The sequence below is a fragment of the Arvicanthis niloticus genome, chromosome 18, assembly GCF_011762505.2.
Source record: "Arvicanthis niloticus isolate mArvNil1 chromosome 18, mArvNil1.pat.X, whole genome shotgun sequence".
Classification (NCBI taxonomy): domain Eukaryota; kingdom Metazoa; phylum Chordata; class Mammalia; order Rodentia; family Muridae; genus Arvicanthis; species Arvicanthis niloticus.
Window position 1 is genome coordinate 36,266,103 of NC_047675.1, and position 22,886 is coordinate 36,288,988.

General features: G+C 43.4%; 1 protein-coding gene across 2 annotated transcripts in view; it reads left to right on the forward strand.

Moving 5' to 3' along the window:
- The first annotated feature begins 3,460 nt into the window (after positions 1-3,460).
- Hydin (HYDIN axonemal central pair apparatus protein) overlaps positions 3,461-22,886 on the forward strand; it is a 360,278-nt gene continuing 340,852 nt past the window's right edge. For both annotated transcript variants that reach the window (XM_076915883.1, XM_076915885.1), the window contains exon 1: positions 3,461-3,537. In XM_076915883.1, coding sequence (XP_076771998.1) covers positions 3,489-3,537 — 49 coding nt within the window. In that variant the 5' untranslated portion in view covers positions 3,461-3,488. The remainder of the gene's footprint in view (positions 3,538-22,886) is intronic.

Sequence of the window (22,886 nt, forward strand, 5' to 3'; positions counted from 1 at the left end):
TGGCCATGAAAGATAAAAAAGTATACAAGGACATCCTTTAAAAAACAGGGACATGCCTCGGACATGTCCAAATGAATAATGGGCCATCTAATGTTCTTCCAACTCCGCCTCCCCCCGCCCCCCGACTTTTGGGCCCTCTCAGCATTCCAGAAAATCATAGTTTAATAGCCAGATGTCCTGCTAGCCTAGATAAACATCCACCCACAGAAGCTGTACCTGCTCTGCTTACACAGCCTGCTGATGTTCAAAAATATAAAACAACCAATCATGTGTACCCTCAGGAAAATCTCCCACTTCCCCCACCCCTTGCCTATAAAAATCCTAAACCTTTGAGCCTCTGGGTTGACTCCCCTTACTCCTACGTGAGATATGTGTTGACCCAGAGCTCCACCATTAAACTGCCTCATGTGTTTACATCAAGCCAATCTCTCATGAGTCCTTGGGTGTGCACCATCCTGAGACTTGAGTGGGGGTCTCCCTTTGGGAGTCTTTTAGTGGATGCAAAAGGATCAGAAGTTCAAGGTGAGTGCAGGACAAGCCTGGACCACATGAGACACCCCCCACACCCATCCCCCCGCCTCTTAAAAGAATCAAAACCAAAGAAAACAAAAAAATACATCAACAAAGCTTCTCTCTGACCTTGAACCTGTTGAAGACAAGAAATGTACAGAGGGGAAATAAACATGTATTACTAGTCAGGGTTCTCTTGAGGAACAGAACTGATAGTGTGTGTGTATGTGTGTGTGTGTGTGTGTGTGTGTGTGTGTGTGTGTGTAAAGGGGATTTATTGGAATGGCTTACAGACTATGGTCCAGCTAGCCCAGTAATGACTGTCTACTGATGGAAAGTCCAAGAATCCAGTAGTTGTTCCATCCACAAGGCTGGATATCTTAGCTGGTCTTCAGTATGAGCTAGAATCCCGAAGAAGCAGTCTCTAATGCCAGTGAAGGAAAGGACTCAATGCAAGTGGGGAGAACAGGCCTAGAACAAGACAGAGGTCAAGACACATCCAAAACTATGAAAATCTCCTCTTGAGACCAGAATCTCATCTTGAGACCAGCAGGAGTAAGAATCACTCCCTCCCTATTTCTCAGCCTGCATGCCCTGGGCTGTAGCCCAATGACCACTACCTTTGTCCTTCTTGGGAGAATTACATAGCTTCTTGGCCAAATTACAGGTATAAGCACCTGGAATTCCTCTTCATGTAAACAGAGCATTCCTGGCACCTCAGCCCCAGCCAATAATGTACACTCTCTCCTACCTAATCCTACCACTCCCCGAAATTTATACAGCCCTGGTTACCTCTGAACAGAAAGAGCTGTTGTTTCATGGAATATTGTTTAGAAGAGCTGTTTCATTTTTCCCTCCATAAAGAACACTGAAAACCTTCTTGGAAAAGGAGTCTCCTCAAAGCCCTGTTCTTTTGACTGGAGGTCTCATGGATGTCAGGTCTCAACCTTGCCTGAGGAAATCTTCCCTAGTGGCTCCCTTCTGACCCTGCACATGCTCAGTACATGCACAGAGCCTGTGAGAGATGTCTGCCTTGTTTTCTTTGCAAAAAAAAAAAAAAAAAAATTGGTCTACTTCATCTGTTTGAAATTTGCTATTCCATGTGCCACACCCCAATGACTACTTTAACCTCGTGCTGAGAATCCATTTGTGTACTCAGTTGGCATGAAGCTCCTAGCAGGGAGGCACTGTCAAGTGCATATTTAAGACCAGGCACATTTGTAATTAACACTTTAAACAGCCATATTAAGCAGTAGAAAATGGAAAATTAGTTTTAATAACAATACGCCCAACCCAGCATATCTAAGACATTATCATTTCAATATAAAATCAATATTTTTAAATTAGCAAAGAGGTATTTTTTTCAGTCTTCTTTTCCTCAAAGTCTTTATGACTCAAATTGACATCTAGCCCTCCTTCGAGTCAGGAGCAGACACCACATGTCAGGAACTCAGTGGCCATAGGAGGCCATAGGTGGCCACCAGTGTCAGCTGTGCTGGGCATACTATTCAGAGCACAAGCTCCACAGGGAGGGTTGATGTCTGACTTGATGGCTCTTTATCAGTGGTTGGCATACAGTAGGTATTTTACACTTGCAATGTTGAATTGCAATAGACGCAATAGAAAGAATAAAGGAACCTTTAGGGGGATTGCAGAATGACTCTGCACAGCGCTCAGAAACAAAACCATCCAGTTCTGCACATAGTTGGTAATTCATTTCTTTCATAGACATCCAAAATGCCCGAAGACAGAGGCATTTCTGTCTTACTCTCTTTCACACTCCCACAATCCCCCCTGGCTCCTGGTATTGCGCTGTGGGACTTCATGCAGCCAACAAGTATTTATTCAGTATTCGTCTTGGACCAGTTGCTATTTTAAGTGCAGAGATGGGAATAATGCAATCTGTGTTGATGGAGCCCACAGGGCGAAAAGAAGCTAACGAAGGTCTGTGAAGGAAATAAATTGGGTGACGTGATAGGATGTGACAAGGGACAGGAGCACTGGCTACTGGAGGAGGAAGGGCCAGTTCTGCAAAGAGCCAGCTCATTATATCTCATCACAGTCCTCCGCGCCCCCTCTGCCGCAGCCTTCTTGACCTCTCTCCCTTTCTAGACTAACTCAAACTCAGATCTCCCCTTAACTTTCTGTTTCTACTGTGCCCTGCTCTCTCCTTGGCCTGTCACTTTTATCTTCCTGCGCTTCAGCATCTTTGCTCTCTTCTTCTCAAAGAAGCCATCCCTGACCACTGGACACCAGTGGTCACCCCCACCCCCACCCCATAACTCTCTGTTGATCACATTATGCATATATGACCTTGTGTATACCGGAAGTAAACTCTCGGTGAAACCCTCTTGGCAGTTGTAAACCTTTAGTGCCTAGAGTATTCCCTTGGTGACTAATATTCGGCCAATAATCACCGCTCATTAGCTTTTTTTTTTTTTTTTTTTTTTTTTTCTGAATGAGTAAAGAAAGATCACTAGTAAAAGTCTTTGGGAGGTGTCTTAAAGGCTTATTTAAACACATGTAAATGAACTCTAGGGAGAAACTTTTCTGTCTCAGAAAAGGAGGACAGGTTAATCCATCTAAAAGTTACTCTTTCAGGATGCTATGGGCATCTAGTATCCTAGGAGTTGCTTCCAACTCCTTCAGCACTTAACTGAAGGGCATTTGCAGACCCTTGGAGGAGGTCAAAGTACCACAGGTTAAACATTCCTGTGGAAATGGGGCGCCCTATTGAATCACCGAGAGGCAGATGTTCGCGGAGATTATGTGTGAAGTTGATTTGAAGACCCAGGAAAGATCTGGGTAAGGAAGGCGTTGGGATGGGAGGGAAACTTGTGGCGCAGGAAACTATAACAGGAAATCTGTTGTTTCGGTGCACGGCGGTTGCTAGGGACGCCCGGCTTCTCCAATCATCGTTCCTCTTACTAGAGTGCGAGCCACACTTTGCGGTTGCTGTGGCAACAGATAGTAACAAGATGGACTCGGCAGTGCAGCAAAAAGTGGAGCGCAAAAAGTGCAAAGAGTGTGAGTTGAAACCCAGTTTTTCGGCAGGGAGCACGGTGCGGAGTTGCCTAGGGATTCTGAGTGTACAGAGGTTACCGGATCTCTCAATGGTCTCGGGGTGAAAGAGTGGGTTTGTGGGGACTGATAAGATGGCCTCTATCTACTGTTCACCCCGCTGAAGTTATGGGATCTTGGATTTCCGTACTTTGGGATTCCCGCCTGGAAGCACTGGAATTGGGATAACCTCGCTTCTAACTTCAGCTTTGGGCAAATCAGTCTTTTCTCCCTAGGAAAATGAACTGCAGGTCCCGTGCCCCTCTTTCTGCTATTCCTACCCACCTTCTCAAAATGATCCTGAAGATCAAATGTGTGGCTAATTATATAAAGGAAAAATTCCCAAACGTGCTTTTCTTTTGCGATCCTGAAACAAGGCTGCAACAGTCAACCGCTTCTCCGCCTGCCTCTCGGTGTGTGAGCGCAGTTAGGGCTCAGAGAGTGCCCCAGGATTGGGGCTGGGGACCGGCACTGTATATGTCTGTGCTGTCCTCCGGGACCTGGGTTCTGTGCGTGCTTGAATTTCTTGATTCCTGACTCTGCTTGGCGTTGTTTCATTTTCATTTCGGAACCTTAGAAGCGCCCGAGTGTTAATTAGACGATTGTGTTTCCGTTCTTATCTTAACTTAAAGCAATTGGGGCCCCCATTGCAGGTCTAGGACCACCTGGAGCTTGTCAGGAAGACTAGAGTAAGAACTTTATTTTAAAGGAGAATTAACAACGGATCGTCCGTGTTAGAACTCAGACCTTAATTAAGATCAAACTCAAAAACAGTACAAATAAATAAATAAATAAATAAATATCCAAACTCATGCAGGATAACTCAGTCAGTCATGGAAACACTAAAAAGCTTTAAATGTGGGACTCCTTACGGACATTTTCTAAAATGTATTAGACTTTTTCCCAGTCATGCTCACAAATCAGTAGAGGATGTGAGGGCCCACCCACTGTGTGGGCCCACCCACTGAGTCATTGTTCTTCGGCCTTTTGGGGATCCCAAGTACACTCACCAGTTTCTTCCTGGAGAGCGTTGTTCCTATGGGGATCACACCTGGCTTGACTGGGGGCTGGAAGGTTCTGTTCTTGCCATCACTCACACATCCCTGTGGTTTCTACTGTTTGCACGCTATTGCCTGCATTGTGGTCACCAGCCCAGTCGGACATTGATCTTACTTTAGGGCCCAGGCTCATGTATTAATGGGCCTGCAAAGACAACCATCTAACTATTTTGTTTTGTTTTATTTTGTTTTTCGAGACAGGGTTTCTCTTGTATAGCTCTGGCTGTCCTAGAGCTCACTCTGTAGACCAGGCTGGCCTCACACTCAGAAATCCGCCTGCCTCTGCCTCCCGAGTGCTGGGATTAAATCGTGGGCCACCACCGCCCGGCCATCTAACTGTTTTCAAAGTTACTTGATTTGTTTTCTGATGTTCCTAAGTGTTAGTACAGTGAGTTTCATCACTGCCGTGTGTGTGGCTTGCCTTGAATACTGTTGAATGCTTGAAATACCCATTCTTTAAAACTTTTAGCATTCTGATGGGAAAAGAATAACGATCCCTTTATTTGTGTTTCCCTGATAACTAGTCCTATGGATCCGGTAGTCTGTGACTGTTCATTATTGACAACTGCTCTAATGTGAATGCAGCTGTCTTTTAAAATGCAGATGCCCCTTTTCATATTGACTTCTAGATCTTCATTTAGTTCTAGCTGTCAACTTGGCACAGCCTAGAATTACCTAAGAAGGGAGTCTGTGGGCATGTCTGTGGGGAATCATCTGGAGCCCACTGTGGGCAGCACCATTCCCTGGGCCAGGAGTCCTGTGTATAAGAAAGCTAGCTAGGCATGAGCCTGCCAGTGAGCCAGCAAACAATGTTCCTGTATGGATTCTCCTTCAATTATCTGTCTGACTTCTCCCAGTGATGGGCTGTAACCTATAAACGGAAATGAAACCCACTCCTTGAAAGTTGCTTTTGGTCATGGTATTGTCAAAGCACTAGAAAAGAAACTGGAGCATTGTGGCCACTGTACATACTCAGGATATTAATACACTGTGTGTTTCATTGAGATAAAATTAATATTTCCTCCCTGAACATTGATCATAGCTAGCTTCAACTGTCAATTTGACACAGACCTTCATTTATCTGGGAAGAGGGAACCTCAGCTGAAGAATTGCCTTGATCAGATTGAGGCATTTTCTTAATTGTTAATTGATGTGGGAGGGGCCTAATCTCCTGTGGGCAGTGGTGTCCCTAATAGTCACGCAGGCCCTGGCAGTAAAGAAAGCTAGCAGAGCAATCCAGTGAGCAGCTTTCTCCGTGGTTCCTCTTTTCAGTCCCTGCACGGACTGAAATTTTTTTTTCAGTCCCCAGTTCAGTCCCCTGTTGGCCAAATAAACCCTTTGGTCCCTAAGTTGCTTTGGTCATAATAGTTTATCACAGTAACTGAAACCAAGTCAGAACACTGTTCTTGCTAATTTTTTTTCCCATTAAGCTGTGTTTGACCTAAATAATCCACAAATGATAACTGTTCTTTGTGGGCCTATAAAACACTAGTAATTATGTTACACTGTTTTAAAACCAGGTTGATATACACATAGCTTGTACTATTAAACATCTCCCATTTGTCTGTACAATTTCACAAGCTGCCTTTAAAAAGATAATGTCCATGTGACAACTCAACCACAAGTATACAGAATTCAAGTATACAGAATTATTTCTAGTAGCTCAAATGGTTCTCTTGCGTCTTGTTTTAGTTGGCCCTCTTCCCCCACTCCCAGCCTGTGACAATGATCTGATTTCTGATTCTGTACTCTCCAAATAATGGAACCATAGAGTGTGTAAAACCTTCTATCTGGCTTGCTTTATTTAGCGTGCATACTGTGTCTGAGATTTACCTGCATTATATGTCTCATGTAACAGGGCCATTCCTTTTTATTGTTAAGCACTACTCTGTTTGAATTGGATCTACCCCCGGATGATGGGCATTCGGTTTGCTCCAGGTATCTGGCTGTTATGAGTCAATGAGTCTGCTACAAACAGTCATCCATAGGTCTTTGTATTGCTGCATATTATTAATGTTTTAGTAAATAATGGAGGGGTTTCTGGGTTATACTGCAAACATGTCAGTTTTACGTGACATAGCTCTTAAAGTGAGCGTACCGTTTTGCATTTCCACCAGTGTCGAGTCTGAGGTTCACCTGTTCTACATCCTTGAAGGGCATAATTATTTGGTTACTTTTAGCTATCCCTGCAGGTGTGACATGCATGCACACCACAGTGTGTGTGTGCGTGTGTGTGTGTGTGTGTGTGTGTGTAATCCAGACAAGAGCTTTCAGGAGTCCCTTCTGTTCTTCCACCTTGGCTTCTGGGCACTAAACCCAGGTAGTCAGGCTTCCATAGCCCTACCTGGCTGATCCATCTCATCGACCGTCCTGTTCTAGTTTCAACTGGCATTCTTCGAGGTCCGTGACAGTGAACAATATATGCTTACCTGTCATTACATCATTGATAAAGATGTTCACTGACCTTTGGCTCATATGATTGGCCCATATTTTATTTACTTTCTTTTTAAATTAAGTTGTAAGAATATAATTTCATGTATTGTTATATATAAATAGAATTTTGGTTCAGAATTTGTCTAGACCATATGTATGTATATGTGTGTATGTATATATATATATGTAACTTTTTAGATTTATTTTATGTATATGAGTACATTGTAGCTGTCTTCAGACACACCAGAAGAGAACATCGGATCCCATTACAGATGGTTGTGAGCCACCATGTGGTTGCTGGGAATTGAACTCAGGACCTCTGGAAGAGCAGTCGGTGCTCTTAACCGCCAAGTCATCTCTCTATCCCATAGACTGTATATTTTTATAGACTTCATATGTTTATAATTTTACAATGACTTTTGGAACCAGGTAGCTTGAGTTCTTTTTCAAAATTGATCTGGCTTCTCTGGCTCCTTTACCTTTTCATACCAAACTATGGATCATACCGCTGATGTTTGTTAAAAGTCCCAGTGGGACTTTGACTGGCCAATAGGCCACCCACCAGCCAGCAGAATCCTTTTGTTTTACCTAGATAGAAGCCATGACTAGGCATGGGGAAGCTCTCTCATGCTGGTCCCTGGAAGCTTCCATAACTCACTGGTGGATGCTGAAATGACTCACTCCTGCCTTGGCTGGAGTGTATTCAGGAGCCAGGATGAAGTCTGATGCCAAGTGCCACCCAGGAAGCACAGGGTTTTTCAGGGAACTGGGCACTGGATGTGGCCAGGATCTCTCAGGGGTGAGTACCCATTGCAAGCTGGGTGGGGTCACTGGGTGGTCTGCCAGGAGGGTCTGTGGCCAAAACAACTATTGACGACTCCAGGTGGGTTTGGTCCCATGGGCTTTTATGGTTCTTCAGCTGTCAAGGGACACCTGCCTACTACTCTGTGCTTGGAAACTGGCAAAAGCTGGTTGGGACCTCTTCAGCTGTCAAGCTGCCATGCCAGCCTGGCAGCTTTCCCTCTCTGTTGCCCCTTTCTCCAGGTACCAGCTTAGTCTACACTACTGGAAATGGGTAAGAGGAGGCATGAGAGAAAAGCCTAGATTGGGTCTGATGCTTGACCTCAGGGCAGGGCAGCACAAGGCAAGGTCTCCAACCAACTCTCAGGGTAAACCTAAGCACTCAGCTAATACAGCCAGGGAAGGGATGCTCAGACCAATCACAGCCATTGGCTTGGCCATTGATTTATTTTGTCAGTCACACAGTATCAACTGCCAGCCTTGCTTTTTAGCACCAACCATAGTTGTTAAGACTTAGATTTGGAATCAATGGTGGTCTTATCTCTTAGCAACCTGACATGGTAGCCTTCATGATAGGAAGTACTCCTCACCCAGGCAAGACTGAAATGGTTCCAGGGCCATTCTCACGTCATAGCCAAGAGCCCTGTAGGAAGGGTTTCAAACAGCTCTGCCTGTGTCTGTGCCCTCAGGAGGCAGGGTCATGCACTGCAGTCATTTCTGGAGTTATCTCAAGGTGGGCATGGCAATGCTCCATATGGCTAGGGATGAGACAGGGTAGGTTGGCTGGCTGGTAGACTGAAGGTTCCTCTGCTCAAGGCAGGCCAGGCAGAGAGAGAAAGAGAGGGGGGAGGGGGAGAAGAAGGGGGAAAGGGAGGGAGAGAGGAGAGAGGAGAGAAGAAGGGAAGAGAGGAGAAGGGGGAGAAAGGGGAGAGGAAGAAGAGAGAGGGAAAAGAGGGGAGAGAGGAGAGAAAAAAGAGGAGAGAGGAGAGAAGAGAGAAGAGAGGAGAGAGAGGGGAGGGGGGAAGAGAGAGAGGAGAGAGCCCAGAGGATGCTGATCAGGAAATCAAGTTAGCCAAGTTCCAGTGTCTTTGCTGATTTACAGGAAAACAAACACCATTAGGGCTTACAAACCTGAGTTTAAGGAACCTATCATTTGACAACGCTACTACCATTGAGGGAAAGGTAGCTCCCCACCCCCATCTGTCTCAGTAGTTTGGGAAGAGCTAACATCTTGGCAGTATTGAATCCTCCAACAAAGTATATATCTTCTTTTCTGTAAGACTTCTTTAGGTCTCTTAATGTTTTGTAGGTTTTATTAACATGTAATTTTACTGCATATTTTAATTAGCTGTGTATTTATGATACTGATTTTAAATTTTTGTTACATTTTCATCTATTTACTCTCTCTCTTTTCCTGCTCCTCCGTGTGTGTGTGTGTGTGTGTGTGTGTGTGTGTGTGTGTGTGTGTGTGATGACAAAAGTCAGTTCTCTCCTTCTACCATGTGAGTCCTGGGAATTGAACTCAGGTCATCAGACTTGGTGGCAAGTTCCTTTACCCACTGAGCCATCTCACTGGCCCTTGATAATTTAAGATGCTCAGTTTCTAACTTTTCATTGCTGGTCATCAACTGGTGCTTCAAACTTTGTTAACTCAGAGTTAGTAGATTTGGAGATAGAATAATTTCTTTAAAAATATTTACATAATGGTGTAGAATAGTGGGAGGATTTTGGTCCACTGTATTGGGACACAACTGCTCAGTTCCTACAATGTCTGCACTTTCTCCCGTTCCCTTCAGGGTTGATACTGTCATAAAGCAAGTGTCTCCAAATAGATGGCCATAGTTCATGACCTGTAACCGTAAGCTTTAAAATCACCATAAGATGTCTTTAAATCATGGTTGCCATAGACCCAGATCCTCCAGAACAGCAGCCAGTGCTCTTAGCCATCTCTGCTGCCGTAGACTGAGCCTTCTCTCCTGCCCTGGACTTACTTTTATATTTAACATCTTCCATGCTCCTGTTCCTCCTTGTAGCCCTCCGCGTGGAACTTTACCACCCCCCTTTTCTACCTGCAATGCATCTTTAGGATGGCTTCAAGTATGCTAACTGTATTATCCTAGTTTCCTGTGGGATAACTAGATTGACCCTCCTTGGAATTCCCGGGGCTTATTGGATTTCCCCCTGCTTCTGTCCCCTTTCTCATTTTATTTATCCTATGCACTTGTCACAATTCTTTTTAACAGTATCCAGTCCTTGGGGTGATGTCCTGTGCTATTTGGGAAGATACATGCATGTCAAGGAGTTACTGTAAAATAAATTTCTTTATGATTGATTGTCAGAGGTTTGTGTGTTTATCTTATTTTTCAAATACCACTTCTGCCTCAGCCTCTCTCCTTTCCTCTCCAGAATGTCACCTACACCTCTCTCTCTCTCTCTCTCTCTCTCTCTCTCTCAAAATTTATTTATTTATTTGATTTATGTGAGTACACTGTAGCTGTCTTCAGACATACCAGCAGAAGGCACCAGATCTTATTACAGATGGTTGTGAGCCACCATGTGGTTGCTGGGAATTGAACTCAGGACATCTGGAAGAGCAGTCAGTGCTCTTAACCTCTGAGCCACCTCTCCAGCCCACCTACGCATCTCTTAAGCATCATTCTTTTATTTTAATCATTAAAATTTTAGTTAGCCTGATCTACAGAGTGAGTTCCAGGACAGCCAGAGCTACACAGAGAAACCCTGTCTCGAAAAACAAACAAACAATAAAAACCATTAAAATTTTTTCTTTGGTTTTGAGAATTTCATGCATGTATACCATAAATTATATGGTCATAGATATGACCATATCTATCCCTGTCCCCCTCCAACTTTCCCTATGTCCTCCTGCAGCTTGCTTATTTATTTATTCATTTGTCTATGATTTATTTTGATAACCCTCTAGATAGCGCTGCCCATAAGTGCAGGGGTGTGGGCTCGCCCACTGGAGCACAGGCCTCTGTGCTTCAACGACTAATTTCCAGCTTGAGATTCAGACAGAACTTCCAACAGTTTCTGGAGTGGCCCTAAATCTACGCAAAGGGCCTTTCTTAGCAGCCTGAACATTAAAGCTTGGCTGCAAAGCTCTTCCATCAGTGGTGCTTGGAAGGCGCAGTGTGGACAGTCTTACAATTGGTTGTTTGGCGACGTTAGAGCAGTATCTCTGACTGTGTGAGAACGGTCCATGCACTCCTCAGCAGGAAAAGGAACTGTCACTACGTAGTCTGTTAGTGTCATGGGCACCCAGTATAGTTTTGATACTGTTCCACCAATCATTCAAAATATAAAAACTCTCCTCAAACTTGAATGCAGTCTACAGGGCTGGTTAGCTTTTGAAGCGATGTTCTAATTGATCCACATTTGGGATTGCTTAGGGACTCTTGACCCCGGTTATGTGGATTGTAGCTTCACATGCATCATTAAGGGTGTTAGTGTCCCTAATCATCCGATTCTCACCGGGACTTGGACCACAGAGGTTAAAGGTCATCACTTTTCTACTTTTGAATGCAGTGGACCACAATCCATACCATCAGCCAGGTCACCATCACCAAAAGTAAAGGATTGATAGCCCTTTCCTGGGAGCAAACTCTGCCTCCATTTCCTCCTTAGCATTCCGGAAGCACTCAGCATCCAGCTCTTCATAGGGATGGGGTTTGAAATGAGGCAGGAGGAATTGTGGGATCGTGGCTGGGAGATTTCAGGTCGCACGGAGGAGGAGAAGTAGGGAATTGATCTGGTGCAGAACTCCACTGGTTTAATTTGAAAAGCCAAACAGTGCAGCCTTTTCATTTCTTTGAGGATTTAAGTTCTTTAGTCCTTTGATTTTTTTTTTTTTTTAAGGTTCATGTTTATCCCTGGAGGTAGTGGGGAAGCGAAGTGGACTTTTAAGGGCTCTGCCCCTGATTAAAAAGCTTGTGGGGAAGTCTGTGATATCGTTAACGTGGTGGTCTTCAGTTTAAATTCATTACCAAAGGGTCCACTGGGTTGTGTGTGAGGGGAAAAAACAATCTGTGTGAAATGGCTGAAGAAATCTTTCACAATGTCATCCGCAGATCATAAACCCTGACATTTTTCTTTGAAAACGGTTTTAATAAGAATCTATCCTGGGTAAAAGATAGGATGGCTATCTGACTCTGTCGTCATCTTGTGTTTATTTGCTTAATCTGATATTCTGAGCACCTTTGCCTGAGCCACGTTCAGTGAGATGATGATGATGATGATGAAGATGGCGATTCTTCCTCCTCCTTACTTCCTCCTCCTCCTCCTCCTCCTCCTTCTCATCATTATTATTGTTTATAAACAAACCACCCAAATTTTTAGCAGTGGCATAGAAAAAAATCTCTAATTAAAATAAATTTCAAGGTTAAGCTGTTTTCTGTTTTTTTTGTTTTTTTGTTTGTTTGTTTTTTTTTTTTTTTTTTTTTGGTTTTTCGAGACAGGGTTTCTCTGTATAGCCCTGGCTGTCCTGGAACTCACTCTGTAGACCAGGCTGGCCTCGAACTCAGAAATCCACCTGCCTCTGCCTCCCAAGTGCTGGGATTAAAGGCGTGCGCCACCACCGCCCGGCCAAGTTAAGCTGTTTTCATACCTGAAAACAATTCCCAGCACTCATAGCTTTTAAAATAATGACAGCAAGACAAACATGACAACCAATACCAGGAAAGCAGAAGTCGGAGTTTGTGAACACCAAAGACGAGTCTCACCACACTATGGGATGTGCCTGGTAGTTAATTATAGGCACTCATGTCTTGGGAAGCTGCCAGGATTTGGTGGGAAGAGGAAAGCAAGGACTCTCACCCACCTCATCTCTCCTCTAATCCCCTTTACTCTCAGGGAATTCAGCTTTAATAAAAAGGAATAACCAGAGGATGTAATCGAAGAGCACTAATTAATAATCCGAGCTCTTCCTGAATGAGGTTCTGCAATAAATCGTAGGCTGTCAGTTGCTAAACCATGAAATATTGCAGAGAGGAAAGGGGTGCCACACTCTTCCTCCACATGGCTCGTTATGCTGAAACTGTTGGTGGCGGGGAACTTGGTGTTGGCTAATCACTTGTGTTTTTACATCACTGTTTGCTACCACAATTAAACAGATGGTTTTGAAAAAGCTAGGGTGTCCTTGATAATTAAAACTGCAGCAAGCCGCTGCTCCCTCCCCCTAACGTACAATTACACTGAACAGAATCACATGGCCCAGGGCTTCTTCAGAAGAAAGGGTCTTCGCTGGCACAGGATTAGTGCTCTGCGCCAAGCCCTGGTATTTTGACCTCTTACAAAGCCTGGAGCTTTGCAGCTGGCAGGGAGGACTTTCAAGCAAACATGGGTCACCCCTCCTCTGCTTTCTCCCCACATCTTATCCCTGCCACGCATGGATTAACAGACTATATTTTAAAATGGGATCTTTGGTAGTCTCATGACCACTGAGGGCATTGTGTTTATGACAACTGAACTCTGGGAGCTCGGCCAGTACTTGACTTACATGGAAGCCCCTAGGGATATAGACGTGTCTTTGTTTTAAAGTGGGTGAGGGAAAGGAAACCTTTCATTTCACAGTGTGTTACTTTTTCATTACTGTAACAAATGCCTGGGATAAATCATCTTAAAATATAGAAAGGTTCTTTGTTGTTGTTGTTTTTGACCCATGGTTTTATATTGACTTTGTTACTTTAGTCTTCAGTGATATAGCTCAGAAGTGTGTGATGAAATTCTCACCTTATTTATTGAACCCCACCAACAATTAGAGTTTTTTACAGAAAAGATTCCTCACCCCCAAGAAGTATTTAAGCAATTGAGATGTGGCCACCGGTACCTCCCTTGATCTCGACCTCAGTGTGAACCACAAAGCCCTGCGGTTGGAGCCTGCCAAGGTCTATTCACAGATGGAATTTTGGAAATGTGTTTTGTTTGCCTGAGCATAAATACACCCAAGCATACTATCAATGCTTTTAGGTTCAGGCTTTTGTGCCTACACGTAAGCAGTCATTTGCTGGGGCAATTAACCATCTGCACTCGATTCTGAGGGTGCAGCTGGCTGATGATGCCCCAGGGCAGGTTCAGCTCCTCATCTGCACAGGAACTGTATTCACAGCAAAGGACAGTGACCTTTAATGAGGAATCTTTAAATTTAACCAGACCCTCCCCTCCTCCCCCCAGATCACCATACTCAAGGTTTCATTTTGGTTTGATCTGAGGTGGGATTCAAATGTGAGTAGTGGGATTTCTGTTTGGGTAGAGTGGATAATAGAGAACGGTAGGACTGGTCAGTTATTATCAGTCAAGAATAAAGGAGAACCTTGCTCGGTCTACGTTATGATGGAGTCTCACTTTGGAGAGCAGTTACAGGTGTGGGTAGCCTTTGGACTTGTTTGATGGCAACCTGGAGCAACGCTTAAAATGGGGTCAGTTTGTGTGTCCCACCAAGTTCCGTGGCACTTCTGAGAACTTTTGCCTATTCTTCCTGTGACTTATTAGGATTGAAGGGCAAACAGCAGAATATTGGCAAGGAGAACTCTCAAGTTTAGCACAGATCAAATTAATAGCCGGCGCTGACCCATGGATAGCAAGTATCGTTTAACTGGAGACTTACAGGAACCTGGCAATTGAACCTACTGCATCGTCTAATCTGTAAACCTTCACTGTGTTTGATTCTGGGGCACTTCTGCCCCATTGTGCTCTTGGGGGAAACATCATTGCCTGCCCATGGAGTCTGGACTCCAGTTCTTCCCAAACTAGCATACTTATTTGAAATATTTTGGACCAGGTGAAGGTTGCACCTTTGAGCCCTTCTTGGCTGTTGTCAAGTTATGCATGTATATGCATGTATTCATACATGTGTGTGTCTGTATCTATGAACCTACTTTAGACCTAACATATTAGCATCTGGGATAGGAATTGGGACTTTTGAAGTAAGGCCACCTTAGGACAAAGTAAGTTCCATAAGTTTAAGAATGTGTTCTAAGTTCTGCAAAAGGTTTAATTTTAATATGAATTCTCTTTAGAATTTCATTTGTGAAATACAACATACATGTGAGCATATAAAACTTTCATAGATACAGACACACACATGTATGAATACATGCATATACATGCATAACGTGACAACAGCCAAGAAGGGCTCAAAGGTGCAACCTTCACCTGGTCCAAAATTAAGTTGATACTATCCCAGAAATATTTTTTTTTAAATGATTTATTTATTTTAATGTGTACCAAGTGCATGCAGTTCCCATAGAGGCCAAAAGGGGGGGGGATTGTATCTCCCAGAGCTGGAGTTGCAAGTGTGGTTGTAAGATGCCAGATATGGAACCAAACTGAGGCCCTCTGGGAAAGCAGCAAGCACCCTTGACCACTGAATTAGTCACTTTTTTATTGCTGTAATAAAACGTCATGGCTGAGGCAACTAACAGAAGCAAAGTGTTGAATTGGGTTTACAGTTTCAGATGATTAGGGAGTTCATGACAGAGTGGAGGCATGTTTGCAGGCAGCTGGAAGAGGAGCTGCAAGCTCGCATCTCACCAGCACTAAGCAGAGAGAACTAACTGGGAATGACACAAGTCTTTTGAAAAACCTTAAAGCCCACCCCCAGTGACACACCTCCTCCATCAAGGCCACACCTCCCAATCCTTCCCAAACAGTTCTACCAACTGGCGAGCACATATTAAATCATATGAGCCTATGAGGGTCATTCTTATTCACACCACCACAGTCACTATGGTTGCAGCCGTCTCTCCAACCCAGGTATTCCAGAAACATTTCCCCCTCTTTCCCTCACCTCAGAGATCACTGCTCTCCTGACCCATATGTCTGCTACTGTTGATTTTTCATATGGCTTTACCCTTTTGTATACAGTCCCAAAAACAGGGCTCCATTTTCCTTCCCCTTGAGCATTATGTAAACTGAATCACTGTGTGTATGCGTATTTTTGGTCGATTCTTTTTCTCCACTTGCTGTAAAATTTCTGCATGTGTTGATCAGCTGCATCTTCTCTATGGATGAATGTGGTCCAGGAGCATCACCCATTGTTCTGTGTATCGTCATGGAGACACTGGTTGTTCCCAATACATCACTATAAAAAGAGTACCACTGCATATACATATAGTTCACTGGATTATGGACCAGGGCAAAATCCCTGGGTCATAAACCCTTAAGTTTACTAGGTAACAAAAAGCTAGTTTTAGACATGGCCTCATTCAGGTGCAGTCCCAGCAGCAAGTATTTAGTACTTTCTTTTTACTACAACACAGAGGGGTCGATACTCACACTTACCAAACTCAAGTTTTGCCCATCCTGTGGTTGCATACTACCTTCTGGTTCTTACTCACCTTTTCTGATTGCTTTGTGAAATCATCAGACTCAAATTTTACTGACCCAGTAAACATGTAGTGGCATATTATAATTTTAGTTGTGTTTTCCTGACGACTATTACAGTCAGTCATGTTTCATCGATTTATTGGTCATTGGGATTGGTCTTTTGCTTGCCTTTTCCCCTATTGGATGCATTTTTTAAAAATGCTCTGTTATGGAAGCTCTTTAAGCCTTCTGGACCCGAGGGAGGTTGTGTTGTGTTGTGTTGTGTTGTGTTGCAAATACTTCCCACTTGAGGAAGCCTGGCTTCTCATCTTCTATGCAGAGTCTTTTGATAAGATGTGATTTAAACAGTAATTTTAAGTTGAAAGCCATAGAGCTCTGTAGCCATTCCTTTGTGGTAGTGTGTCTTGTGTTTCATGTTTAGTGCTTCTCATTCTTAATGAAGACCTCCTTCCAGGTCACCTTGTCAACAGTTTCTCTGTGGCCTTTCCCCTTTAAAGTTTTGTTCTACCAGGAGTTACATGTACGGTGTAAGAGTTTTTGGAAACCCTGTCTCAAAAAACAAAATAGAGATCAACCGGGTAAAACACAGATAACAGTAGCTTCTGGCCTCCACAAGCATGTACACCCTCGTGCACACACCCACACCCTCACCCAGGAAAGACACAACAGTGTCTTGGCCCCATCACATGTCAGTCATTGTGTATCAAGCTTTGACTCTCACTTAAGCAGCTGGTTCTCTGCAAGGCTCTGTACAAAATATGACCCATGTGTAACATGGGTTCTCTCTCAGATCTCACTGGTTTTCCATTCAAGTTTCTCATTCAGTTTCCTTTTAAGTCATATAAGGAGTCCAGCCATTTTCCCATTGAGTCTCCATAAGCAGATTTCCATTGGCTTTTGTCTTTGATGAAACTACAACATAACACTTCCCTGTGCTTTCTGTAAACTGGGGTTCGATCTAAGGACTCTACCATGTTTCAAGTTTTTTTTTTTTTCCCAGAAGAATAATCTGACACGTTTAGTTACTATCTGCTCACATAATGTTAATAATCTTAAGATTGATTATGGCATTCCAGTGTTGCCAGCCTGGTTGTGACATGTTTCCTTCATGATTTCATCCAATGGCTTTGGAATAAGGGCTTCCATCAGTCTGGTGGGAGTGCATTGTGATGCTTTTAAGAACTGCCAGTTTTTAGGCATTTCACCTAGAATTTTTCTATATAGAATGACTTTTTTCTCATTTTCTATGTTGCTCCGATGAAATATATGTCAACGGGATGAAAATAACGAGCTCTTGGCTCCCTGTCTGTCTTTGTCTTTTGTGCACACACTTATGAACTTAGTTTCTTTGTGAATCTGCATTTATATTTATGTATATTTGAGGAACCCAGTTTCCCAGTTTTGGCCAAGAGAACAATGTTGAAGTCAAGTTGACTTCAATGCCACTCTGAGTGTTTTTTTTGTTGTTGTTGTTGCAGTTTTATAATTTTATTTTTGTTTAAATATGTCTGAAGATGCCAATGCAGACCAGAAGAGATTAGATCTCTGAGAGCTGAACTTTCATCTTCTGCAAGAGCAGAATCTGATTCTAATTACTGAGCAGTCTCTCTGCAGCTCCTGCAATTTTTAAAGTTAAAATATAATTATATAACTTCCTCTCTCTCTCTCCTTCTGCCGCTAACCACTCTCGTGCCCTCCGTCCACTCTTCTTTTCTTTAATAGTTATAGTTACATATATGTGCCTTACACATAAAAGCAAGCTACCAAGTGCCCTGACTGTCATTTGTATTTATACGTCTCCAGGACTGACCACTGGTATTGGATAACCAGTTAGGCGGCTCATCTTTGGGAATCTTGATTCCCCCTCTCCCATCAGTTATTTGTCTCTAGCTCTTTGTCTGGGGGGGGGGGGGGCTGAGAGCACCCCTTCTGTGTTAGTATGTCCATGACTGTTATCATCGTTTGGGACTTATTTAAGCAGCGTTCTGGTTGGCTTTTTGTCAACTTGACACAAGCTAGAGTTAGTTGTCTGAGAGGAAGGTGCTACGTTTGAGAAAATGCCTTCATAAGATTAGCCCAGAGGAAAGCCTTTGAGGAAACACTCTTAATTAGTGACTGATGGAGGAGGAACAGACTAGGGTGGGCGGTGCCACCCCTGGGCAGGTGGTCCTGGGTTTTATGAGAAAAGTACACTGAGTGAGCCATGGGGGATGAGCTAGTAGGCAGGACCCCTCCATGGTCTTTGCATCATTTTCTGTTTCCAGGTTCCTGGCCTGCCCTGAGTTCCTACCCTGACTTCCTTTGGTGATGGACTGTGATTTGAAACTGTAAAATGAAATAAATCCCCTCCCCCTCCAAGTTGCTTTTGGACATGGTGTTTCATCACAACACTAGATATCCTAACTAAGACACGCAGTGATGGTATTCTATCCCCGCCCCGCCCCCATTTTCCATAGCTCCTAATGGTTTTCTGACTTTCAGTCATGAGTAATGTCTAATATATTTATATTAGACTTAGCTTATTGGTTTCTTGATCCAGGCATGGCTTTACAATATGTGTTCATGCCTGATAGGGCAGGACTCCCTACACTGTTCTCTTGGAAACCCCCAGAGACAGGGCCTGAGTTTAGAACCTTATGGTTGGTATTTTATTTTTGGTTAACAATCTTAAGGGATAGGAACCAGGCTGAGATGTGAGTTAGGGAAGGACATAAAACCAGTTTCACAATGTGTTGTCAGGGGGCTACTATGGTAGGTAGGTAGCAGGAGAATGGTCTCACAGAGGTCATCTGAAAGGCTTGTAAAAAGTACCTGAAGGTTGCCAGGCTGGAGGCTGAAAGGATGGAAGCTCTGTGCACCAACATGTCTCTCTGCCACAGTCTGTCGCCTGTCACACGTCCCAGCTGTGCTGGTGTGAGGGCTAAGAGTGTCAGAGAGCTAAGGATTTTCCGCACATGATGGAATACACGCTCATTCAAAGCCCCACCCCCACACCAACGCCTCCCTCTATTTCTTCCTCCATCATGGGTTTTTCATTTGAGGTCACTTTCCTTCCGTTAGATTTTCCTTCAGTGAGGGGCTGTTAGGCTGAGACTTCCTAGACCCTTGCCTCAAACTATCTTGAATTTGCCCTTGATTTTAAAAGACATTTTGCTGCTTCTAAAATTACAAGAATGACAGGCCTTTTTGTCTTTTTCCTTTTTCAAACTGCCCCTTTGGAAGCAATCTGTTCCCCCCACCCCCAAGATTTAGTTTTATTATCTTTGTAGTGTGTGTGTGTTTCTGGATTATCAAGTACCCCAAGAGCACAAATTGGTGTAATGTTCCAGTACTTTTGTCTCCTTCTATAGTGCTTGGTTCCCTTGGAGTTTGGTCTGGCAGTTGCTTTCCTCTCTTGACAGCTCTTTAATGCTTTTGGGTGATGTGGTTTTTCACTGGGAGCATTTGATTTGTGTTCATATGGGTGGTTGGGACAGCTAATGGGTTATATATACACCATTACTGGGAATCAAAGTTTCCTTTAAATTCAAGGTATCTCATTGTTGTTCTTGCTAGGGACATAGAACGGATACAAATATTTTTCATGCTTTCCAAATGGGATCAATCTAGCCAAACCTCATGAAGGAGCCACAATAAGAATTTCTTACTCAGTATTCAATAGCCTAATAACAGAAGAAAAACAGCCTTCTTGCCTGCCAGACAACTTGAATACAGCGTTACAGCGAGTAACCAATCTCTGTCACTGGTTTTCATTACTGAACTCTGCTGTGACAGCCATCCAATATGAATTAAAAGAATTGCATTTGACATTTTAATAAAGGGTAGAAACGCTACATTTACCAAGTAGCTGTTAGCGGGGATGTACCCGCCAGAGATGAGCGGAAGGCACTCAATAGAGGAGGGTCAAATGGGCTTGCTGTTCACTTGCTTCTGGGAATTGTGACTGACAACCCCAGTGGCTGGGGAGGGCTGATGAAAGCACTGGTCTCTTTCTCTGATGATGTCAGTGGGAGCCACAGGCAGGGTCAAAGAGTGACTCTTCTGTGCACACACAGTCTTCTGAAATACATTCCATGGAAGGAATTCTGATTGTCAGGCATTTGTGGGGGGTGAGGGGGTATGACAAGATCACTTTTTAATAATGTTCACAAGTTGAGTTGTGAGTTCTTTGAGAAAAACGTACGTAAAATGTATGAGCTTTTTGGTCTTTAGAATCTGGAAATGAACCATTTCTCTCTAGGCTCACACAGTTGGTGAACTTGAACGTACCCATCCCAAAGACCAGAAATCTTTGAACCCCTGTGACTGTCTGCAAGCACCCTCTGTATGCTCGTTCCATTTGGATGTAGGCTTTATAAAAACAGAAGAACTCATGTGTAGGAGTAACAGTTCCAGGTCATGTAATGCAGATACTTAATTTCTCCCAAGTTCCAGGTTTCTAGTCATTTTAAGATGCACCTGGCACCCTTAACACAGGTTGATTGACCTTGGAATTGCATATAGTTCCAATAAGGTATAAGCTTATTTTCTCCTAATTGATCATCAACTTCAACTTGCTTGGGGTAGCAGGTCAAGGTCTTCCTCTGAACTAGCAGTTCACTACTTTGGGTATGATGGCTGGCACGCTAGCTCAGAAAAAGACTCTGTGTCAGAAAGTTCAGTGGAGAGCTGAGGAGAAAGACACCCAATGCCTTTTAGCCTCTCCATGCACAAACATGCATGCACACACATGCACACACACGCACACGAGTACGTGCATATACAGCCTTCCAACACAATCTTTAAAAGCCGCTAAACAGTATTTCAACTGAGAATGAAATTTTGAACCCAAGCAAAAGCAGAGTAAAGAAAATCATTATAAACTCATTTCAGCATGTGAGGAGATATTTCCCCTCAGGTTGGGAAGTTCTACCAATTACAAGAAAGAACACAGCAACTAGATGCAAAAGAGACTAGTTTAATGAAGGACCAATGCAAGTATTGGGAAAGGGAAATTAAGATACCTTTGCTTAGATTTTTTTTTTTCTCAAAGCCATTAAGAAATATTAGGCCAGGGCCAGCAAGATGGCTTGGAGGGGAAAAACACTTGTTTTTTCCAAGCCTGACAACTCAAATTTAATCCTCACATGATGGAAGAAGAGAACTAGTTCCTGCAAGTTGTTCTCTGAATGCCACATGTGATATACACGTATGCAGCGTACATGCACAGAAAATAAAGAAATAAATGTAAAGCAGTAAGAAATGGTTATTGCTAACCTGGCAGATGATAGTCTTTGTATCTGCCGTTGATGGTAAGAAATGAAGAAGCTAGCACTGGTTTACTATTTGGATCCAGAGAATTTTGAGTGTCCGCGAATGGTAGTTTCAATATGTCTTCTTTGTGGCAGATTTGATTTTCAATAACAATGATGTAAATGGCCTCTAATATTCACAAGGCAAAGAATAGATGAATGGTGTGTGTAACTGTGCCCATATGTACAACACTGGCTTACACGCATGTTCTGACCTGACAGCTCCTTTCCTCTCTTGTCTTTGTTTGTGGAGAGATGTGTATGGCATTGTAATCTGTTATGTTGGAAACCACCCAAATGCCAACCAGTGGTAGAATGCATGGGCAAATTACAGTGGACAATTACATGTAACTTACAGTGAATACAGTCTAACTGCATCCAACACACACACACACACACACACACACACACACGAATTAGGTGCAGAAGCTAGACACAGACACGGAAGTATGCACACTGGGTAATTCCATCCTTTCAAATATTAAGCACCAGGCTCAACTATGATGCTCAGGGATGGATGTTTAAATCACAAAAGAGCAGACACTGCAGGAGCGAGCTTTCCTGTGGTTGGTAGAAAGAGCTTGGCATCCAGACGAGGCATTGCAGTGTTTTGTTTCTCACTCTGTGTGACTGTTATTCAGTCCCAACCCCTGTAACGTAATCATTATTGGGTTGTGAATTTGTGAGGTCTTTTTCTTTTTTTAATAATATTTTTGTTTATGTCTTTAAAATTTTGTAGTTTTAGCTCTATTCTTTGTACATGCTGTATATATGTACAACGTCTATTGACAATGTCTGCCCCTCACTTCTCCCTCAAACCCCACTACATTTGCCCCCAAACTGCAAGTCCTTGTTGACTTATACCCACTGAGTCCACCCAGCGATGCCATATGTGTATGAGTTCATCCGCAGAGGTGTAGAGAACCTACCCACATGAAAAGTGGCCCTTCCCTCCCTAGCTGCAGTCAGCTGCCCATAGCTCCTCACTGAGGGGTGGGGCCTTGGAATGCCCTCTTCCATCCAGGCTGGGATTGTTAACTGGTGTCACCTTTTGCAGGTTAACTAGAGCTGCTCTGAGTCCGTGTGTGCAATAGTCATGCTATGTCCAGTCCTTGTGTGCAATAGTCATGCTATGTCCAGGCAGCGCTGCATAGAGCTCTTCCCCACCCACCATCTCTTACATTCTTTCTACTCCCTACTCAAAAAAGTTTCCTCGAGCCTTGGGGTGAAGATGGGGGTTGATATAGATGTTCCATTAATGGCTGAACACATAATCAATTAGTTTTGACCTTCTGAACTGAAACACATCTCTGCATTAACCATTAACACTGTAATAAGAAGTGCCTCTTATGGATATAAACATAAATATTTAGAAGGCAGTTTGACAATA